The 20,701-nt window shown below is 39.5% G+C and overlaps 1 protein-coding gene across 1 annotated transcript; it reads left to right on the top strand.

Annotated features, from left to right (window-relative positions):
• The first annotated feature begins 1,320 nt into the window (after positions 1 to 1,320).
• On the top strand, positions 1,321 to 20,653 carry LOC139474312 (uncharacterized). The gene is made up of 13 exons (XM_071257271.1): positions 1,321 to 1,621; positions 3,659 to 3,708; positions 4,835 to 4,926; positions 6,680 to 6,815; positions 7,625 to 7,719; positions 8,676 to 8,976; positions 10,987 to 11,133; positions 12,765 to 12,924; positions 15,176 to 15,309; positions 16,054 to 16,118; positions 17,139 to 17,309; positions 17,928 to 17,983; positions 19,389 to 20,653. The coding sequence occupies exons 1-13, from the start codon at positions 1,399 to 1,401 to the stop codon at positions 19,538 to 19,540; spliced, it is 1,782 nt and encodes a 593-aa protein (XP_071113372.1). The 5' UTR covers positions 1,321 to 1,398; the 3' UTR covers positions 19,541 to 20,653.
• The last annotated feature ends 48 nt before the right edge of the window (positions 20,654 to 20,701 follow it).

Genomic DNA, 20,701 nt, shown 5'->3' with positions numbered 1-20,701 from the left:
TTCTTTAATAATAGTTACTGGGCAAAAATATACCTGCTGTTTCTGTATAAGAAATTCTGTAATAGACGCAAGAAAATAAAGACTGTCTTGCACATTTTCAGTCGCATTAGGGGGCACTGATAAAGATAACTTTCAGATTGGTTGAGAAGTTATTCAGATAAGATTTTTAGTTTTTTGTTCACTGATTTATAGATTTTCTCCCCAGGAATGACATGTACCTGTATTTGGACTTCGTCATTTTAAACTGTGATAATGGAACTTGTTCTTTGAAACTGGCTTGACAACATGTTTATTCTCCCTGTACTTTTTATGTTTCAATGCAAGTTTCTAAAATAACATTTTTTTTCTTCTATTGTGAAAAAAAATATTTTTTAAATGGTTTTGATTTTAATTTTGTCTTACCATTTTCTCAGTCTTTGGGTTCGGCAGATCAATTGGCCAACTGAAAAAAGAAGAAGTCTAATGTTCATCTCCCAAGTGGAAATGATTTTTGACCTGCATGGCATTGGGCTCCCTTCATAACCTCACACTGAAACTCAGCTCTCACTATCGACAAAAACAACAAACATACGATATGAAAGTTGAAATGATTGTTATGCTGTAAAATAGTACTTGTACATTGAAACTACTGTTGCAGCACTTGAAGGAGTGTTGTTGCTGCTGTAGACAATATTCAAACTATGAAACTACATCGAAAATCATGAAGTCAAAATAATAAGTATTTTGGAAAGACCTTTGCCCGTATCCCACCTACAAAAGTTATCAATGCATGCATTGCTGTTCAATTATTTTTAATTATATATATATGTGTGTGTGTGTGTGTGTTAGGGGGAATACGGGCGGAAGTCTTGCCACGATTTGGAACAATATATGATTCCAGATGAAGAAGCTGCATTTTGTCAAAGTGAACCAGGGGTGGTCGGGTAGCCTAGTGGTTAAAGCGTTCGCTCGTCGAGCCGAAGACCCAGGTTCGAATCCCGACATGGGTACAACGTGTGAAGCCCATTTCTGGTGTCCCCGGCCATGATATTGCTGGAATATTGCTAAAAGCACTCAAAGTGAACCAACAAATGCTTGGCAAATTTTGAACATACCATCACAGCATAGGGTACTTAATGTTATCAAAATTCCATTATCATCATCCCTGACGTGTGTATTTATTTCGTAGGAACGGTTTGATTTTCTTTGCTAAACTATACTGTTAATTTCTCCATTTCCACCTCACACCGATTCAATATTGCAAAAAGCTTCGTAAAATCCTTAAGGATGTAGGATTATCTCCCCTGTGTTTACTGCGCATGTTCGTAGGCCAGGAAGTGGTGTTTGTTGAAATTGACAACCAAGTTCACATCAGCAAACGGTTGAGCATCGCTCACATTTAGGATGTTTTGAATATGTATGGGCTTCACTGATAACGGATTAACGAAGATAATACATATATGTGGTGGCACAGGGGGTCGAAAACATAATACTAAGAGCGCAAGGAGCACCTGTGTTGAACGTGTGTTCACTGTTTACATTCCTGATTCCATCATCAAATCAGCGGAAAGTAGACCCACAAATACCAAAATGCTTAAACAGAAAGAGGTTATACATCTGCTAGACATATCAAACCTTCCAGGTAAGATAACTGACATATACGATTCGAATGTACTAACACACTTTAACTAGGCCTATGTATTTTGACATTAAATCAATTGAATGATTTTACGGCGCTTCGGTTCTTGTCCCACTCAAATTTGAAAATCAAATTGTTAATCTATGTGAAAATTATTATAAAAAAGTCGTCATTGTGCTTTGGGAAGGCAGTACTAAGAACACGTTTTTCATCCATGTCATTGCACAAACCAACTGTAAATGACAGCTGTATGATAAATATAATTCATTTGTTTTGTTGCATCTTGTTACCTATACAAAAATTATGTTTGCATATGTGACCCAATGGAACAGACGATTTTGTCATAACAGCCCATTTGTCTGGTCAAGAAGGACCACTGATAGTCTAAACGGATCAGTGCAATATCAGATCGAAAACAACAAGTTTTTACTTATATAAATACTCATTCATTTTGTTTTCATTTTATATGCATTATCCCTTTTACTTCATATATACACACACACACATACATTAAAAGACAAATCAGTTATTGCGTATCACCCACATACTTTGTTTCGAAGCTAGTTTTTAATGTTCATATTAATTGTACATGTACATTGTTAACGGCATTATTCCACAACTACTGCGGTCACTGTCAACTTGGACCATGTTTTCTGTGTCTCATCTGCCCCACAACTACTTGCACTATCTGGATGACCGTCAACTCCTCAATAAGCAGTCAAATCAAACCAATTTTTAGTTGTAGCAACTGAGTGTGTAGTCAATTAAATATATCCACGAGCGAGTTCATAAGGAACACTGCATGGTAGGTGCTTGCAATTAATTAATTTTGATAATCGTACCACCAGATATTTTGTCTTTACTTTAATTGCATATTCTAAGTATTTTTCATGATGCAGAATATTACAAATTACAAAGAACATCCCTAAGTGGCAACTGATAAGCCATTCTTGAAAGACACTGCAAACTGGTAGAGGCTTCACATTTCATGGAGATGTTTTCGTGTCAAACAGTTGTTCAGACATGTAATTCGATAAACACCAAGCTCTTTCAGACAATTATATGGTTTTGTTTTGTATCAACCTCATATATGCTTTGTATTACGGGTGAAATGATACTATATGTATCATGATACGTAACATAGATCATAATACGATACACATATATATACATCACATCGTGTTGAGACATCTTGACTATGAATATTTCAGAGTAAGTTCAACAGGAAAAGCAAGCTGTATAAATGTTTTTTGATGAAGCTATTTTTAGTATTGAACTTGGAACGCCAATTACAACACATTTTGTGATATTTGACTGACAAAATTTCTGGGGTGTCATTAACATGATTAAACGAGTAGTAAGTCATTTATTTTAGAAAGTGTATCATCTTGCATCAATACAGAAAAAAACTATCATGTATCATGTATATAGTTGCATAAAAAACTTGCGCACTGATGTATCGTTTCAACCCTTCTTTGTATGTAAATAAAGATATGGTCTTTATTTTCAATCTGATATTTTGCTGGTCTGACAAAATTGGTTGGCCTGTGTTGGCACTGGTCCTTCCTGACCGTCACCCAAATAGGAAACGAGGTCACATTATGGTGTAAATGTTGTGATGACATTCAGATGGTGATAGAGCAGCCCCCAAATTTAAGTCCTGTTGATGTTTCTGAAATTACAGTACTCTAAGTATTTGTTCATCAAGTTTTCCACCTGAAGTATATTGGCACACTTGTTGTAAATAATGTAGAAACCACAACTCATTATTTAACTGCGTCAATGAAGTAAGATCAGTATTTGAAATTGCGGAGTAGGGGTGCATTTGCAAAACATGGGCTTTCAAGTAAATATTTTCTTTCGTGGTATACAGGATTCTGAAATGTCAGGGTAGAATATAAACTAGAATTTCTGTGTTTCTGGATCTGATGTCTATTTGAGACCAGGTGGTTTGATTTGGTTTTGACTTTTAACAGCCTGACATCTAGGTTCAGTGTGTATTTAAAGGAAATATGGCATTCATAGTCACTTTTTTAACAGGATCCCTAAAGAACAGACAACTAGCAGCAGGGCCAAAGGATATACGAAAGGTAACTTATTGTGTTTTGTATTTTTTTCCTCCTTTTTATGGTGCATGTACAGTTTAAACATTGTTCTAGAAACACTGCTTCATATGCGAAGGCAAATGTTAGACAAAGCCTGTGTTGCAGGTAACATGGATCCAGCAGGTATAGATCGGTAGGCAGGGTTCTTTTTTGTTATTTTATTTTGTGTTTACAATGTTTGGACTGGTGGCTTTTTGACTACTGATGTTAGTTTCAATGTTTCTCGAAATACCATTCAAATAGCTACTGCAACGATAATATGCAGAAACATCCAATATGTTTTTCCAAATGTAAAATATGGCTTTCTTGACAACTGTTTCTTGTGAGATAAAAGTATTTGGGCCACAAGTGAAACATTTGTTTGGTCAGGTTACCTGAAACACAAGTATTCTTTTTATGTTCGAAGCAAATTCTTAAATGTGCCATTTATGCATTGGCAATTTAGCAATATGGTGTTACCAGCACAAGTACTAACTAGAAGTAGAGAAGTAGATTTAATGGACTTCAATATATGCAAAAGGAACCCATCTGTTCATATCATATACCTCTGTTAAGAATCTTGTAATTCCATTGGTTAATCCATAGCTCATGATGAAACAATACATTTCAATTAAGACCCCAAAATCATGTGACACTGACCTCGAATATTGACTTGTGACATGATTAGTATTGACCTGTCCCATGATGAATATTGCCTCGTCTTCTAGAAAACAAATCTGTTATGAACATTTCAAGGTCCGCAGCTAAGTTACTGTAATGTAACAGATGATGGTTTAATGGATTCATAAACATTTAAGTGAATTTCAGTATAACAAAGCGATTGATAATTTTTGATGAGGTCAATATGCGAAAACAAAGATCCTTGGACCTGACACCTTCGGCAGTCTGACCGGACAGAGGCTGCCCGTCAAAGTCTGGTCTGACCACCTCAGGGGTCGGTTCCGACGGTCCTTGTTTACACATATCGATCTCGTCAAAAGCAATTATTTGTATAATATAGATGGTTCAGGCCACAGTGAGACACAAACCATCCTGTATTAATGGGATATTTTACAGCATCGGACACATCCATTATGCCTTGGTAGAGTAAAACATGATTATTTTCTTTCAGTCCATGATACAATCTGGTGACAAACAAAGTGAGGATGTCAGGATAAGTGCTGCCATTGAGATACAGCGACATGTTCGGGGATACAAAGTCAGGTATTACACTTTTTTACTTTTAGCTCACCTGGATTATAAGCATGATAAGTCCAGGTGAGCTTCTTAGAACACTGACTGATACTGCTGTTACTCTCATACCTGGATGCCAATGACACCAAACTTTGTTCAAATGGTTGTCCACTTTTAATTTAAAATTCCACCATGACCTTGAGGAATGCTCTTATCTTATTGGTCAGTCCAATGTTTCAAATCACAATAGCATTTCCCTAATTCAAGTAACTGCACCACAGTGGTTGCCAATGGTTATACTAAAGTACCTCTTTCATAACAGTGGTCAGACTGTGCCAGACACTTTTGGACCCGTGAATTCCGGGGTAGAATAGCTCTTCAGCAACCCATGCTTGCTGTAAGAGGCGACTATGCTTGTCGTAAGAGGGAACTAACAGGATCGGGTGGTCAGGCTCGCTGACTTTGTTGATGCATATCATTGATCCCAATTGCGTGGATCGATGCTCATGATATTAATCACTGGATTGTCTAGTCCAGATTCGATTATTTACAGACCGCCGTCTGTTGAGTGAGGCGTTAAACAACAAACAAACAAACAAAACAAAAATGACACTTTTGAGTCTGCTAGTCTGAACTTGTCTCTGGCATCATATGCTGTAGACTTAAGTGTTGATATATGGAGCAAACAAAGGTTTGCCATGCACTGGCTAATGTTGCAGACTGCTGATGTCAAGTTGTGGTTCCTCAAATAATTATTTGAAAATGTATCACCATACATTTTGGGCAGTAGGAGGAAACTCCCACATGGGGATTCCAGGTTAGAACTGGTCCCGAGCATCCTACACTGGTCATCAGGTGACTGAATGGATTGGTGAGTGCATGTCATCATACCCCGATGACGTGGATTGTTGCTCATGATATCAGTCACTGGATTGTCTTATCCAGGCTCAATTATTCACAGGCCCCTGTCTTTCCGCTGAAGGTTTTGTGAGTGTGGCGGTTAACACAAACAAACATGGACCAGACAATCTAGTGATTGATGTGGGTTGCTGAAGAACATGAAAAACCTAATTGAATAAACACAAACAAACATACAAACAAACATGATAAACTTAATTGACATTTACGGACACCAGAAAGCTTAAATCTGTCACTTCTCTATCACATGGTTGTGATGTAATATTTATTACATCACCATCCAATATTGTGTGCGGTTTGGAACCAATGAAACCAATTGCAATGTTTTGTACTTTCTCTCTGTCTGCCCCCTGTGAAGATCCAGGGTAGAATAGGTCTTCAGCAACCCATCCTGGCCACAAAGGGCGACTATGCTTGTCGTATGAGGCAACTAACAGAATCAGGTGGTCAGGATCGCTGACTTGGTTGATGCATGACATCATATCCCAATTGCATGGATTGATGCTCATGATGTCAATCACTGGATTGTCAGGTCCAGACTTGATGATTTACAGACTGCCACCATACAGCTGGAATATTGCTGTGTGTGGTGTTAAACAACTAACAAAGAAATACAAATTTCTTTGTGTCCATATCATGTTTGCTTGTATAATAATTGTCCTACTTTTCACCATTATGATGGGGCGGTGGGGTAGCCTGGTAGTTAAAGTGTTCACTTGTCACGCTGAAGATCCAGGTTCTATTCCCCACATGGGTACAATGTGTGAAGCCCATTTCTGGTGTCCCCTGCCATGATATTGCTGGAATGTTAGTAAAAGCGATGTAAAACCATATTCACTCATTCACTCATTATGATATATCCCAGGTGTGCTGTGTATAATGCTGTTGAACCCAAGACCAGCAGTACCGCCGTCTACAGCGACAGCAAACAGCACCTACAACGTCTGAAGGATGTTGAGAACCTGCTTGACCACATCATCGTTGATGATTACCTAGACGAGGTAGAGATGATGTCAACCCTTATATCAGTGGTCTCCAAAATCATTTGGAACCATGTAACATTTTGTCAAATATCGTCATAGCTAATCCAATGTAATATGTGACATTTATTTTGATTGGCTGACAATTTGTGGTTAATTATCTTTTTATTTATCCAATTAATTCTAGATATCATAAACATGATAAAGTCTAGAAGTTGGAAACTGAGAATGAAAATCACACTGATCCATTGACTGGAGTAATAGTGTCGTGCCATGAGCATTCACAGGATTTGCTGAATATACATGGACTTGATCCTTCATCTAGAAACCCTGTTGTTAAAAAAATAGATGAAGTTGTTATCCATGAAAAGATTCATGTCTTCATGTAAATATGATACCGTGATAAATCTCTGGGCTGCTCAGATACCAGATATGAAACAACAGTATCACCCTGTTCATATCTGCCCCATCCTGTGAAGATCTGGGTTAGAATAGGTCTTCAGCAACCCATGTTTGTCATAAGAGGCAACTATGCTTGTTGTCAGAGGAGACTATACTTGTCATAAGAGGCGACTAACAGGATCGGGTGGTCAGACTCGCAGACTTGGTTGATGCATGTCATCGTATCCCAATTGCGTGGATTGATGCTCATGATGTCAATCACTGGATCACAGACTTGATTATTTACAGACAGCCATCTGCATCATGTAGCTGGAATATAGCAAACGATACATCAATATCTCGATATACAATGACATCCCAAGTTAAAGCGGCAAACCCAACGCCCTCTGTCCCTATTCATATGAATCAGTTCATGCCATGTTCCTCAGGAAGAGCCGCCCGCTGAAGACAAGATGATGATAGCCTATGAAGAATATATGAGGAAACTTGAGTCGATTGGAGTGGTGTCTGAAGAGATACCCCAGTAAGTTCAGCTGTCACAGATGTCTATATGTTTATTACCCATAAGGTTAGAAATAACTGTGTTTATAAAAGTTGTATATGCACTGGTGCAAATATCACTTCACATGCACCTGTGTATTGTATATGTCATCTGGACGGCATTGTTGATGTCCTTCCAATCTTATTGTGACATAAGGTCGGAATGACGTCATAGCTGAACTTGATGGCATAGACAATTGTGGTCTTTATACCCTCAGTCGTGATGAGTGCTTTTTGTCTAAAAGGGATCTCAAAAGAATTAAGAAATAATGGGTAATAAAGAAATTATTATTCTCTATATGTATTACGCTGATTTTACGAAACTTGTGTAAGAATTCTTGTATTACTGCTCTCTCACTCGGGAAATAAAAATATTCTGACACTCATAAAGTAAAATCAGTATGACACTCATGCTCGTATAATAATCTCTATTCATCAAGCATTATTTCATTACACATTCTTTATGCTCATGTGAATTAACCTTTCATACGTTTAGAACATGTGTCTTTCAGATTTGGTATTCATTAACATTTGATATAATTGTGTTGGAGGTGGTTTTAACTCAAAGAGTTAATCTGTGTTATTCTGAATATGTGACATTGAAAGAAACGTGTTCAACTTGGAACATTAAACACAATCATGTAACTTGCAGAGTGTCAGATATTTATTGTTGTGCACCTTGATAATGTAAGTGATAGGTTTTGAAATCCTAGATCCCTGCAAATGATGTAAGTGATGGGTTTAAATTCCAAGATTCACCCCACTTATGACACAGAAATTCATTCACAAATAAATTTTCCGTTTGTAATTGATTCACAAAACATCGGAATTGCAGAAGTGAGTTTTCTCTCACTTTGTTATCTCCCCTGTATCCATGACTACAATGACTACAAGGCGTGATCAATTCTTGACATATCTGTTTTTTCAATTCTGTTCCAGGTTTGATGAGTTTTGCACAGTATTTCTTCAGTTGTGGGAGAGCAAAAAACCGAATCAGATGCGGAAGTCAGGTGTGGACAGCCAGGGGCCACCAAGAGCAACTAACTCACCATCACAACGCCTGCAACAGCGACACTATCAACACCAACAGCGACAGGACATGTCCCCACAGCTGTCCCCACAGCTGTCCCCACAGCTGTCCCCACAGAAGAGCCTCGTTGTGGTCAAGAAGAAACGAGAAGGGCCAATACCAGAAACAGATGCTGTGATAATTATTCAGAGAGCTTGGAGAAGGAACATCGTAAGTTGAAGGCACATTGAAAGTTGACGGCACTTTGTAAGTTGACGGCACATTATAAGTTGAAGGCACGTTGTAAGTTGATGGCGCATTGTAAGTTGAAGGCACATTATAAGTTGAAGGCAATTTGTAAGTTGACGGCACATTATAAGTTGATGGCACATTGTAAGTTGATGGCGCATTGTAAGTTGAAGGCACATTATAAGTTGAAGGCACTTTGTTAGTTGAAGGCACATTGTACTTTGAAGGCACATTGTAGGTTGATGGAACATTGTAAGTTGATGGCACATTGTAAGTTGAAGGCACATTGTAAGTTGATGGCACACTGTAAGTTGAAGGCATATTGTAAGTTGAAGCACATTGTAAGTTGAAGCACATTGTAAATTTAAGGCACATTGTAAGTTGATGGCACATTGTAAGTTGATGGCAAATTGTACGTTGAAGGCACATTGTAGGTTGAAGGCACATTGTAAGTTGAAGGCACATTGTAAGTTGAAGGCACATTGTAAGTTGAAGCACATTGTAAGTTGATGGCACATTGTAAGTTGATGGCACATTGTAAGTTGAAGGCACATTGTAAGTTGATGGCACATTGTAAGTTGAAGGCACATTGTAAGTTGAAGGCACATAATAGGTTGGTGGCACATTGTAAGTTGATGGCACATTGTAAGTTGAAGGCACATTGTAAGTTGATGGCACATTGTAAGTTGAAGGCACATTGTAAGTTGATGGCGCATTGTAAGTTGAAGGCACATAATAGGTTGGTGGCACATAATATGTTGGTGGCACATTGTAAGTTGAAGGCACATTGTAAGTTGAAGGCACATTGTAAGTTGATGGCACATTGTAAGTTGAAGGCACATTGTAAGGCATTAGAACGATAAAACAAGGACTGGCTCGGAGTCAGTATACTGTGTCTGAATGGGGTACTCATGTTGAACTTCTGCACGGTATCCCAGTGGGTAAGCACTATAAAATCGGCATTAGTCCGGACGAGTACAAGCAGCCACACACACACATGAATGCAGGTCACTATATAAGAGCCATAATCTGAACTAATCAATGTTAAACCCTGTTCACCTCACCAACAAAGAATTTTCCATGAATCAAATTCTCAGCAACCAGATAACCTCAAACAGAAATTTTGATGTGTTGCAGATGTAAATATACCACTCAACATTTCATAGGGATATTTCTGTATGTATAAAGAAATAACAAATGTCGCGATCAAAATTTGAGTCATATGTAATCATCTTTCCACCAGGTTGATTGGCCCAGATTCAAAGACTTACCAGTCTTACAGGCGGCCATGATTTTGATGGTATATTGTGACAGTTCCTGAACACAACACTCACTCAACCCCGTCCATGTAGGACATCTTTATACTATTGTAAAATAACCAATCTTTCCTGTTTAATGTGTGTAAGAATGAAAGTCAAGGGGATGGTGTATTGCCCTAATGATAAAAGTTAAAGATTTAAGGGGTCTCCAAATTTAAATACTGCAGGAGAAACCCACAGAGACCCCAGGGCATTCTTTTATTTCAAACACTGCTGTCTCATTTTACCATTGTGAAAAGCTTTGAGTCTTCTATCAAATAGTGCTTTGCAAAGTCAGCTCAGTTAGTGGTATTCTCTGTACCAATTCAATTCCAATGGTAAATCAATGTCCCTGTTGAAGTGTCATGTAACCATTACTGCAGATCTATTTTTCTGGTCTCAGTTCTCCTGGAAATGGGATTTACTCATGTATCAGGAATTTCCGAGAATAAAATTGTCAATTATAACAAAAAATATTTTATAAAATAAAGTAGACACAATTTATGGAAAGCAACTTATTATTTTACTGTAATAATGGCGCTTCAGTATAGATCCTTATATCAACTGTCGGTATTGCTATTACAGTAAAAAAAAGAAGTTGTTATCTGTAAGTTGTGTTTACATTGTCATCCGTCAACTTCTATGAAATGCCTATCAGACAATTAAAAAAAAAACCAACTGTTTTTCTGTGCAGGACATCCAGGTATATCGTTACTACCGAGACCTGATCAACTTCCGGACCAGGGGAGACCCGGGTCTCATGCTGAGATGCATCAACCCCAACGAGGCCAAGATGCTGGATTCGGCAGCGGGCATCCATGTGCGCTTCCGTCTCGCTGGAGTGAGTGGGAACATTGTAGGGGATTAGACATGCAAGCATCAGATTGGGAAGAAAATGTCCTGTCCACAAGTGAATCAGCTGTCATTATTACGGAGTTGTCGTACCAAGAGAATGTTCATCTGTGTACTTGAAAAGCCCCTGATTGTCCTCTTTGTTTTCATGTCAACACTCCCCAATTGCTTCTTCATTTGTTTCAGTAATATTTACTTGGTAAATAGTATTATAATCATGAAAATCTGAAAACTGTTAATACTATATATGCCATAATAAGTGCCCTGGGTACTTCGAAAAATTGACAATGGGGAGCCATACTCAAAGTTAGATAGAGAACAAACTTTCAAACTAATTATGATGAAACTAAAACATTTTCCATTCTTATTACTTGGCAATTATATTCCCAATTCTATATAGGTATGTTTTCTGTAAAAGAATCTGTAATATACGCAAGAAAATAGGGATTGTGTGCAACGTTCTGGTAGCAGGTGTTTCTCTTTAACATATTATACACTTGCTTTCTTGTTGGAATAGAAAGTTAGGGCTTTTCAGATTGTCTTTTTCCACTTGAAGTGGATGGCTGTATAAATCAACTAAAAAAACATTGAATACCCAATGCCATTTAAAAAGTGGTCAAATGTAACGAATGTTATATTTGGGATAACACTTTCTTAGTAAAGTACAGATTCTAGTACTTTTTTAGGGTTGAATCCCGTCCGGGATTCGAACCCACACTTGCCAGGGTGAGGCACCTAATCGCCAGCACACAAAGTCAGCGATCTAACCCACTCAGCCACCGAGACTTCCACAAAAATGAAAGTCCGACAACTGGTAGTCTAGATCACTTTCTAAATGGCATTGGGTATTCATAGCTGTCGGACATGGGAGCCGTGCCAATTTACACTTGTCAGGGGGGTACTCAAAGTACGTGATCTAGACTACCAGTTGTCGGACTTTCATTTTTGTGGAAGCCTCGGTGGCTGAGTGGGTAAGATCGCTGACTTTGTGTGCTGGCGATTACATGCCCCACCCTGGCAAGTGTGGGTTCGAATCCCGGATGGGACTCAACCCTAAAAAAGTACTAGAATCTGTACTTTACTAAGAAAGTGTTATGCCAAATATAACATTCGTTATAGAAAGCATTGTCTGAAGATGAGACTTGCCGAAGCATCACTTTATTGAGGAGGCCGCCTCTGTGGTCTAGTGGTAGAGTGTCAGCCTGGAGAGTGGAAGGTCTGGGGTTCGATCCCGGCCGCGTCATTCCTAAAGACGTTGAAATATGGTACTTCTTGTTACCCTGCCTGACGCTGCTCGGCATTAAGGGGCTAAAACAAGGACTGGTCGGCTTGGAGTCAGTATACTGTGTCTGAGTGGGGTATTCATGTTAAACTGCAGCATGGTATCTCAGTGGGCTAGCACTATAAAATCGGCATCAGTCCGGACTAGTACAAGCAGCAACACACACACACACACACACACACACACACACACACACACACACACACACACACACACACACACACACACACACACATGCATACCCGCTATATAAGTGCAATAATCTCGGACGCGACATTAAACCCCATTTCACCTTATCATCTATATGGAGTCATACTAACTACCTCTCTTGTTGACAGGAAAGATTTCCCCCTAACATCTACTACAAGATCTTCACCCACCGCACCATCGTGGACATGTGTGCCAACAGCCCAAAAGACTACACCCGACCTGAGGCCAAGCAAACCAAGGCCAAGGACAAACACACCAAAAACAGGGCAGTGATTGGGCCAGGCACAGGTCAGTACCCAAATGTACACTTGAAACAATTATTGGCTTGTTGTATTTACTGCTCTTTTGGGATAAATTAGATAGGTTTAGCACTGCAATTCTTTTTGTTAAATGACAGACCCACACAAAAAGAAAAAAAGAACATTTTGACATTCCCGATTGAGTTTTTTCAACAAAATCTTTTTGTATCTGTAAATAGTTTAGAGTGTTTTTTTGCACTATTTGTTATTTATCCTCAGGGGGCAAGGGTTGCCCAGTCGTCGAAGGCGCCGCAATTCACTGTGCAGAGTTGCGTCCCTTGCCTACGCATGAAACCTATGATTGTGGGTTCGCCTCGATTATGTTTCTAGGTTTGTCAGCACAACTCATGCTCGTGGGTTTCACCAAAGTGGTAAACGTCTAAGACCTGCATCACTTTGGGCTTTCCTCCCACAATAAGCTGACAGATATAACTGAAAAACTGTTAAAAGCTGTGCTTAACCAAACTCACTCCCTATTTATTCTCACAGCGGTTCCTGAAAATTTGCCAGAAGTATTAGATTTTGAAGCTGTCATGCTTGTTCGTTTGTCACATTAATCAAACCAATGTAATGTTTCCAGGAGTAGATGTACTGCTATGTCTGATGTAACCTCCATACTTCAACATGGACTTGATCGACCGAGAGTATAAATAGTTCAGTCCCTTAATCTAGGCCCGGTATGCACAAAGCAGTGTTAGCTGGGAGCTGGGGTTTGCCTGGGTTATATATTTTGGATCCAGGGGACTCTACATCTTTGTTTATAGTCCCAGTTGGCGGACCCAGAGAAATGTCAAAAATGGAATAAATTTCTCAGCAGGAGAATAAATCCCTTATACCCCACCATGAACAAGACATACTGCGCATGGATTTCTGAGATGCATAATAAATCCCTTATACCCCACCATGAGCAAGACATACTGCACATGGATTTCTGAGATGCAGAATAAATCCCTTATACCCCACCATGAGGAAGACATACTGTGCATGGATTTCTGAGATGCAGAATAAATCCCTTCTACCTCACCATGAGCAAGACATACTGCACATGGATTTCTGAGATGCAGAATAAATCCTTTATACCCCACCATGAGCAAGACATACTGCACATGGATTTCTGACATGCAGAATAAATCCCTTATACCCCACCATGAGCAAGACATACTGCACATGGATTTCTGAGATGCAGAATAAATCCCTTATACCCCACCATGAGCAAGATATACTGCACATGGATTTCTGAGAAGCAGAATAAATCCCTTATACCCAGCTTCAAAGCAAAAGGCTGCATGATTTTTCGCTGAGTCAATGAAAGTCACATGACGTAGCACAATTTAACCTCAGCTCAATCAAACAGCTGTTTTCTATCAATTTTGAATTTCTTTTAATCCTTTTACAATGTCATATTGAAACATGTCGGTAAAATTAATATGTTGTAGCAGGATCACTCTGGGTAAGTGGGTTTTTTATGCATCTCTTGTTAGGTTTTTATATATAAAACGAGGGACGCTTAAAACCCCATGTACCCCAAGTGATCCTGCTACAACTTATAATGTCCATAAATTATTTTCAAATTATGAAATAGCAGTATCCATTCCTAACCATGCTCATCATACAAATAATTTCGGAGTACCAGGGTAGAATGAATCCTGTTGTTGTTGTAAGGGGTGACTGTATAGATCAGTGGTCAGGCTCGATGATTTGGTTAATTTCGTGTCGTCGGATCGATGCTCATAACATCAAGTAGGGCTGGGACGGGTAACACGGGTACTCGGGTCGGGTGGGTACCGAGTAGGGCCCGGATATCCACAGGACTTCCCGGACCCATGGTAAGTCGCTCGATATATTGTTTAATGACAAAAGGTATCTAAAACTCTGTGTTTAAACAAGTCACTAATGTGACTACTACGCCCATTCCTTCTGACTTTTATATGTTTGAATAAAAATAAAAGTTCAGTCAACTTCAGTGTATACACCAGATCGTTTTATACATGTATCTAAACATATTTTACCATAACTACTGTCAAACTTTTCCCAATCAGACAGTTTTCAGCTGCCTCTTGAGACCTACAGCGGGTACCCGGGTAGGGTCGGGTAATAGGGGGGTGGGTACCCGGGTAGTAAATTTGGACTTGTCCCAGCCCTAACATCAAGCACTGGTTTGTTCGGCCCAGACTGCCATGATATGGCTGGAATAGTGCAACATACAAACATGAATATTGTGTTGTGTTTTTCCATTCCAGACAAAGATGGGTGGTATCAGAGGGTTGAGAACAATGGCTGGCGTCTGGTGTCTGACCGTCTGATCCATCACATTATGTCTGACCCTGTCACGTGGCAGACGTCCAACAAGAAATATGAATTCCACCATGATAAGGTAACCAGTCACCTCAAGAAATCAAATTTCGATCAAGGTTGTAAATCATGTTAGGTTTGTTCCCCTAGTAAAATCAGACACCATTTTATTCCTTGGGTGAGTGAGTGAGTGAGTATGTTTTTTATGCCCCTTTTAGCAATATTCCAGCAATATCACGGCGGTTATTCCTAGGGCCTCAGGATAGAAGAGGATTTTGTTGCCCAATTTTTGTTGAGAAGGACAACCAACGTTATGAATGACATGTCTTTAGAGAGTTTAGTGTGGTATGGTGACATAGGATGTTAATATCAGTTGTGGCTGTGGTAACCTAGGAGGCTGATATCAGTTGTTGCTATGGTGATCACCTAGAAGTCTGAATATTTATTATAAGGCCAGAATCAGGACAAATCTTATTTGAACCTATTATGGGATTCTGGAATTCCTGAATGACTTAATCTGCACTATGAATTGAGGTGCCATAGAAGTCTGGGCCACCCATGCCCCATTGAATGGTAGTGGTTGCTATGGTGACATTAGGTTTGATATTGTGATGACCTTGAGGCTGAAAGCTAGTGGTTGCTATGGTGACGCCCTGTTGGGTTGAAGGTAAGTGGCTCAAACAAATGTTCTACATTTCTTCTATCTGCTCCTCGCATGTTAACATCTCTAAGAATGAAATAAACATACTGTTTAATTTCCATAATCAATTTATTATGTTTGCCTTTGCATCATGTCATATGTTTTGAATGATTCTTCTGATTACAGTTAGCGAGGAAACAAGATGTGGAGAAGAGACGGAAGCAGAAGAAGATAGACTGGATGAAGAAGATGTAAGTTGTGGATGATGGATCCATGGTTATCTAGTGTACCGGTATTATATCACCATTCAATTTTGATAAATACCCAGAATCTATTTGCCACCATATATTTGTTTTGAATCCGGTTCGAATGACATGACACTTGGAATAGCCATCCATTGAAATTACCCTGATCTTGAAACCGACCCAGTGAAGATCCGGGTTAGAATATGTCTTCAGAAACCCATGCTTGCCGTAAAAGGCGACTATGCTTGCCATAAGAGTCGACCAACGGGATCGGGTGGACAGGCTTCCTGACTTGGTTGATGCATGGATCATTGCACATGATGTTAATCACTGGATTGTCTAGTGCAAACTCGATTATTTACAGACTGGCGTCATATAGCTGAAATATTGCCAGTGCAGCATTAAACAACAAACAAAAACAAACAAAACATGATTGAAACAAGCGGCAAAATCACCTGTGCTGGCCTCATCTTGTTGCTGGTGCCGTGTAATTTTTTTCTGCGCATAATATTCAAATTCTTTTCTCTAAAATACTGAATCTGCTAGAGGGGGGTGCGCATTATACTCGGGTGGGCGCTATACTCAAGAAAATATGGTATATGTATCGAGGGTTCTCTTGGATGAAGTCCCAATTCTAATTTAGATTTAGATGCCAAACTTTTATTCAGAGTGAGTTGGAATGCTGTTCAAATATGACAGAAAAGATGGTGACGTCACTTCTGGCACAAAGATTTGTTGGGTTCAGGGTATTTGTCTGTATAGAATGGAGATATTGGACACTGTAAAAATCGTGAACATCATGTGGAGCTTCAGGTCTTATATTTTTTATTAATTATTTGTAAAATTTATACTTTAACTTATACTTTATGCTTAACCAAATGTCTTTTCATGATAATTTCCGACCGATTCCATTCCTCAAAAAACTTTTGTTATCCAGGTAGACTGTTCAGTGCGGCTTCTTGGAAAAAGAATGTTAATTTATAAAAGATGTGTCCACAAGGTCATATGTTTTGTTGACGTGAGCAGGTACCGGGATGGCATGTTGAAGGCCAAGGCTGATGACTATGAGACCGTGAAGCTGATAGAGGGCGCTGCAGCGGGGATGGTGGCGACTGTGGAGGCGTCAGGACCACAAGCGCTGGAGGAGTGGGAGGTGGATGAACTACTGGACTGGACCACCAGTCTCAACTTTGACGAGTAGGTGGAATACAACGTTGCAGTGAAAAAATGATGTGCCGTTTCTTGTTTTCCTCCACCAGTCTTGTCACATGTCTTGACCAGTCTTGTCACCTGTCTTGACCAGTCTTGTCACCTGTTTTGACCAGTCTTGTCACATGTCTTGACCAGTCTTGTCACCTGTCTTGACCAGTCTTGTCACATGTCTTGTGGTGCCTGAGATTTTGTAAGAAGGAGCTAGATTTATAATTTTGGGGTTGATGACATGACCAGTGTTAGTATTTTCTTTTTGTAAAACCTAAGATGAAATTATTTATTTGTAGTATTTTCAGGAACAATTATTTTCTAAATCCCCTGCCTTCCAAGGGTTAGAAATTAACACTAGCCCGCTAGCCCAAGGCTAGTACAAATTCCAGTGGGCTAGTCCAAATTTCCCTATTGTATTAACATTACAAGGGCATTTTATCTTGACCTGGGCTGGTAAAGCTTTTCCCCAAAAATATTAAATGTAAGTATGCAATTGAATGATTGAAGTGGTTTGTATGATTTAACCTATCAATCCTTGTTTTTGGTTAACGTCTTTGTCTTCATTATTGGTGTTACACAGTTGTACACAAGAATCTGTTGTCTTTGTTTCAGCTACTGGACAACATGGAAGGACCTTGCCACCAGCTCTGATTCAGAGGCCAAAATATGTGAGAATTGTGCTTTGATATGTTCAGTTGGAAAATACATCTTTGAAATATGTCAATGTGAATAGATATATCCTTATTGTTGAGGTAAAGTAAGTTAAAGTAAGTTAGTCACTGTTTGAAGTCATCTGAGCAGCCATGAAGCATTGTTGGACAGAACAGATCCTCATTACCCCCATGTATGTCTCCCAATGGGGATTCTGGGGGTAGAATAGATCCCCAGTACCCCCATGCTTGTCTCCCTAAGGGGATTCTGGGGGTAGAATAGATCCCCAGTACCTCAATGCGTGTCTCCCTAAGGGGATTCTGTAGATAGAATAGATCCCCAGTACCCCCATGTATGTCTCCCTAAGGGGATTCTGTAGATAGAATAGATCCACAGTACCTCCATGCTTGTCTCCCTAAGGGGATTCTGGGAGTAGAATAGATCCCCGGTACCTCCATGCTTGTCTCCCTAAGGGGATTCTGGGGGTAGAATAGATCCCCAGTACCTCCATGCTTGTCTCCCTAAGGGGATTCTGGGGGTAGAATAGATCCCCAGTACCTCCATGCATGTCTCCCAAAGGGGATTCTGTTGATAGAATAGATCCCCAGTACCTCCATGCTTGTCTCCCAAAGGAGATTCTGTAGATAGAATAGATCACCAGTACCCCCATGTATGTCTCCCGAAGGGGATTCTGTGGATAGAATAGATCTCCAGTACCTCCATGCGTGTCTCCCTAAGGGGATTCTGGGGGTAGAATAGATCCCCAGTACCCCCATGTATGTCTCCCTGGTATCCCCATGCTCTTCTCCCTAAGGGGTCATTGGCAGTGTTAGAAATTGGCACTAGTCCTGTAGTACTTGCCAAAGTGCCCAATAATTAAGGTATCATAAGGACTCATAGAAATTTGCCATTTTTAAGGGTTTTGATGTATGTTATCATTATAAGGATTAGTGGAGTAAAACTGTTAGTTGCTACCGCTGTTTGGGCAGAATAGATCCCTTGTAGACAACTAAGGGGATTGATAGTTGATATTGAATGTGGATAGTACTTGGTACAGGGACTACTATCGTAGAACAACCCCCTCAATCATGACCTGATGTAGTGTGTCATCACACCCGACTGGCAAAGTTGGTTGGTTGGTTGGTTGTTTAACGCCACACTCAGCAATATTCCAGCTATATGACGGCAGTCTGTAAATAATCAAATCTGGACAAGACAATCCAGTGATAGATATCATGAGCATTGATCCACACAATTGGGATACGATGACATACTTCAACCAAGTCAGTGAGCCTGACCACCCGATCCCGGCAAAGACCAAGGAAGAGAATGAAGTCTGCTTTTCATACCAACAAACTTTATTACCAGAGTCAGTCTCATCACGTTCTGACCTCAGTGCATAAGATATATCTCTCCTTTCAGCTGACAGACTGAGAATAGCCACAAACAATATGGACCCTTACGAGTTCTCGCTGTCAACTGGCCCATCTCGCTTCCAGTCAACTCGGCAATCCCACAATACACCAGTGTCGAGCAGTTCAGGAACCAAGATCCATGTTCATGTGAACAGCTGAGATGATTCAGGAGGAGACTCTCTGTGTCTTCATGTCTCAACAGGATGAAATACATCTTCTTACATTGTTGGACAACTATTTCAAGGAGGCAGGCTTTTTTGTGTGTGACAGTTCTATCTGCCAGTGTTCAATATGAAGGGACTACGACTGTGATAACATTTCATGTGTGTACATATCCTATGACTCATTTCTATTTTTTCTTCCACTTTAGTGGAGAAAAGTTACCCTTCTACTGACTGGTACATTCAACCTATTGACTGATGTGTGGTATATTTGGCATACTGCAGTGACATATGGTATTTTGTAATTGTAAATAAAGTATAGTGTGATGTGATCAGTCATGTTACATGAGCTATAATCCAGACCTGGATATTCTGGAAACCCATCTTTAAGACAACAAGGGGTACAACTGATTGTTCAAGTTCTGTAAAGCCAATGATTTAGATGCCAGTCAGGCACCTTACAAGCTCCAATGGGCAGGTTTCTGGAGGAAACTTTCCCCAAGTGATGAAGTCATGCCCAAGTCAGCTGGTAGACAACCATACATACAGTTTGTGTACTAGCCCAAATTGTCAAAAGTTAAAGGTTAGAGGTCATTTGATAATGTCAAAACTTAGCTCAGGAACTGGTTTCTGGATGAAAATACTGATCAATAAGATCCTTATTTTAAGTCAGGTCACATGTAAATGCAGGTCAAGTTCAAGGTCATATGTAAAAAAAAAGGTCAATATGCTCCAACTGAACACAGCTGTTGTATCTTTCTCCATTTTAACATTATTAGTTTTATTATGGACTACATGTAGTTCTTTGAACCATCAGTGAAAATAACGAGCCAATCCTTCACAAAATGTTGTTAATCTAAGACCTTGCACCTCAGACAAGGTAACTGTGGGATTTGTATGATGACAAGCCAATAATTGGTCCTGTATTATTTTTTCCTGCTATAAGTTTTACTATACCAAATAAGGTCAGTTTGATTATATGTATGACATATTTATGTTTACAAGTGTTATTGAGTATGTTGATTTTAATTTTGACATACAGTATACATGATTGTGAGTGGTTATTCATATTCACTTTGCCCAAAGACGTTAACTGAACATGTCATGAAATGTTTAGTTTCACTATTGAAATTAAAGTAAAAAATTCATATAATGTCCA

The sequence above is a fragment of the Haliotis cracherodii genome, unplaced genomic scaffold (assembly GCF_022045235.1).
Source record: "Haliotis cracherodii isolate W230 unplaced genomic scaffold, xgHalCrac1.p SCAF_3, whole genome shotgun sequence".
NCBI lineage: Eukaryota > Metazoa > Mollusca > Gastropoda > Lepetellida > Haliotidae > Haliotis > Haliotis cracherodii.
This window is presented reverse-complemented; position numbering and strand designations above follow the sequence as displayed.